The following is a 2500-nucleotide window of genomic DNA, read 5'->3' as shown; positions in this document are numbered from 1 at the left end:
CTGCAAGCAAGCATGGTCACACCTACACAACACACCACACACACTTATTCTCTCTCTCAATCACTCAACTTTGCTATGTGATGTACTAATATATTCCATTTTATACTTCATGAATTATGCTGTAGATATTCCATAAGCTTTTATTTTAAATTTTTATTTTCAGTATGACTCCTTTTTAAAGGTCAAAACAGATTTTGTATTTTCATGTATGCCCTATTTCTGTTATCCATTTGATTTACTTTACCAATTATGTACAACAGTTATGATAAATATGCTAGTCATCCATGGGTGTGGCATCTGTATGTGTTAACACACTGCTGTTGTAAGAAGACAAAGTCTACAGCAGTAGTCTTTAGCAAATTTTGTTTGCATACCAAGGAGCCAATCAGCTGGCTTGCATGATCTCATCTGATTTTCCCATTCCTTCGGTAGTTTTTTTTCTAATGATATTAATATTGTTATTGCTATTACTATTATCAACATTATGATTATTATAATATTATTACCAATACTAATAACAATGATATAATAAAAAATACCCTTTCAAAAAAATCAAGGAAAAGGTTAAGCAGCTTAGGTAGGTAGGTCATTGACTCCTTTGTGATTAAGCAATTGTAGAGTCATTCAAATGTAAAAGCAAACAAAAAACACAGAGGACATGGCATGTATTTTTGCTTCCCAACTTAATAGGATTTACATTAAATATATCTGATTTTTTGCACAGTAGCTGAATTTATTAGCATATAATACATCTCTGCGTACTAAATAATGACACATTATTGAAACACCAAAATAGATGTAACAGGAGTCTGAATCAAACTAACCCTTTTCCAGGGAGGATGCTAGAAATTTGCACACAAGAGCAACAATTTTCCTTTTTTTTTAATCACAGTACACATTTGAGCATGTCTACATCCACTAGAGTCCAGTGCAGTTACAATAGTAGATCTACATTAAACATTGTCCATAGTACTTCCAAATGTTCAATAACTTTCTGTGACAACAATTTCATAAGAGGTATCTACTCAGAATGGAGTGTGGTGATGGTCGTCATTAAAGCACTACACTGTACTGATTTTCATCTATGATAATTATGCACTGGTACACAGGAATGGAAGATTACATTTTGCTTATTTTCTGGAGACCATCAAAAATAGATGAGAGGAAAAGTTGTTCTACTACATTTTGATTAAAAGAAAAGAAGAAATAGAAATGAAAATGGAAAAATATTGTAATCTGGTATCATTGCTTTGTGCAAGTAATTAAAATATACAAGATGAGAGATACTGTCAGAAAAAAGGTCATGCATTGGCAAATTTCAGCATAAAATATATTTCTATAAGAAAAGCTGGACTCTGTCGACCTCAGTCATTTGTAAAGTCTGAATATGTGAAATATTCACTTTTTTAAACGATATACAATTTTCTCTTTTTTGTTTTTTTAACCATCAAACCACTGTGAAGAAACTTATTCCCCCCACTAAAATATTGTCCTCCATCCAAATATTTAAAGCATCGCCATTCATACATACAACCTTTTTTCATTTTGTAGTGCTAATACAAAACAAAGATGCCCTGCATATCACATTCAACTCAAATACTGAACCCATACACACTTTATAGATACATACTCACAGTATATTCTTAATAAAATAATAAAGATAATAATTATGATAATAAAAAGGTAAAAACAAAAAATAATTATAATAATAATCTAGAAAGTACAAGTTCTTAACACTTAAAAATTCTTCACAGGGCCCTAATTGGGGTCTCCATCTACAGAGTTTTCACTGTCAATGAACTCCACGTGCGTGAAGGGGAAGTGTCCAACCTTTCCATTAAGTTCACCCTCCCACTGTCCATTAATGTTCATTTTCGTGACCTTGATAACATCCCCAACCTCCAGTCTCAGGGCTGTTTTGTCATAAGCATTGGGAACTCTTGCTTGCTTCACTCGTGCATAGGCTGGCAACTTTCGCTGCAAAAGAGAACAAGGATTAATCAGTGTCTGGGTAAAATTTGTGTGGGGATCTCACTGGCTTATAATTGACATGATAAATGTTAAAGTACATCAAATAACAATTCATGAACTTATCATGATACTCATACCTCACTAGGATAAACATGACCAAAGAGAAAACTTTCAACTAGCACTAACTAGTACTTTATATCTAACTTTTAGAGTCCACTGATCTGTTTGCTGCAGTGTGTAAGGGATAAAAATTCAAACACAATCAATAAACCTGTAATTCCACACTAAATAGTAAATACAAAGCACTATTTTCTTCCAAGACTTTAGAGGTTAGTTTAGGTTGTTTTGTAATTATATATATGCCTAAAATTAAGACATAAACATTAAGAAAAAATAAGTAAGAAAAAAAATTACACAGTATCAAAGTCTTTAATGCACAACAACTATCCATATAAACATTTTCATTATACAGATTCTGCATGATCCAAGTCCTGCTCCTTTGGACAATTGTTGGTTAAAGATAAGGATT

General features: G+C 32.3%; 1 protein-coding gene across 3 annotated transcripts in view; it reads right to left on the bottom strand.

Annotated features, from left to right (window-relative positions):
- Positions 1-649: 649 nt before the first annotated feature.
- LOC125029799 (adapter molecule Crk-like) overlaps positions 650-2500 on the bottom strand; it is a 109238-nt gene continuing 107387 nt past the window's right edge. For all 3 annotated transcript variants that reach the window (XM_047619957.1, XM_047619958.1, XM_047619956.1), the window contains one exon: positions 650-1977. In XM_047619957.1, the coding sequence (XP_047475913.1) occupies positions 1759-1977 (219 nt within the window). In that variant the 3' untranslated portion in view covers positions 650-1758. The remainder of the gene's footprint in view (positions 1978-2500) is intronic.

This window comes from Penaeus chinensis, chromosome 10 (genome assembly GCF_019202785.1).
Source record: "Penaeus chinensis breed Huanghai No. 1 chromosome 10, ASM1920278v2, whole genome shotgun sequence".
In the NCBI taxonomy this organism is placed as follows: domain Eukaryota; kingdom Metazoa; phylum Arthropoda; class Malacostraca; order Decapoda; family Penaeidae; genus Penaeus; species Penaeus chinensis.
Note: the sequence above shows the minus strand (reverse complement) of the source record. Positions and strands in the feature narration are given on the sequence as shown.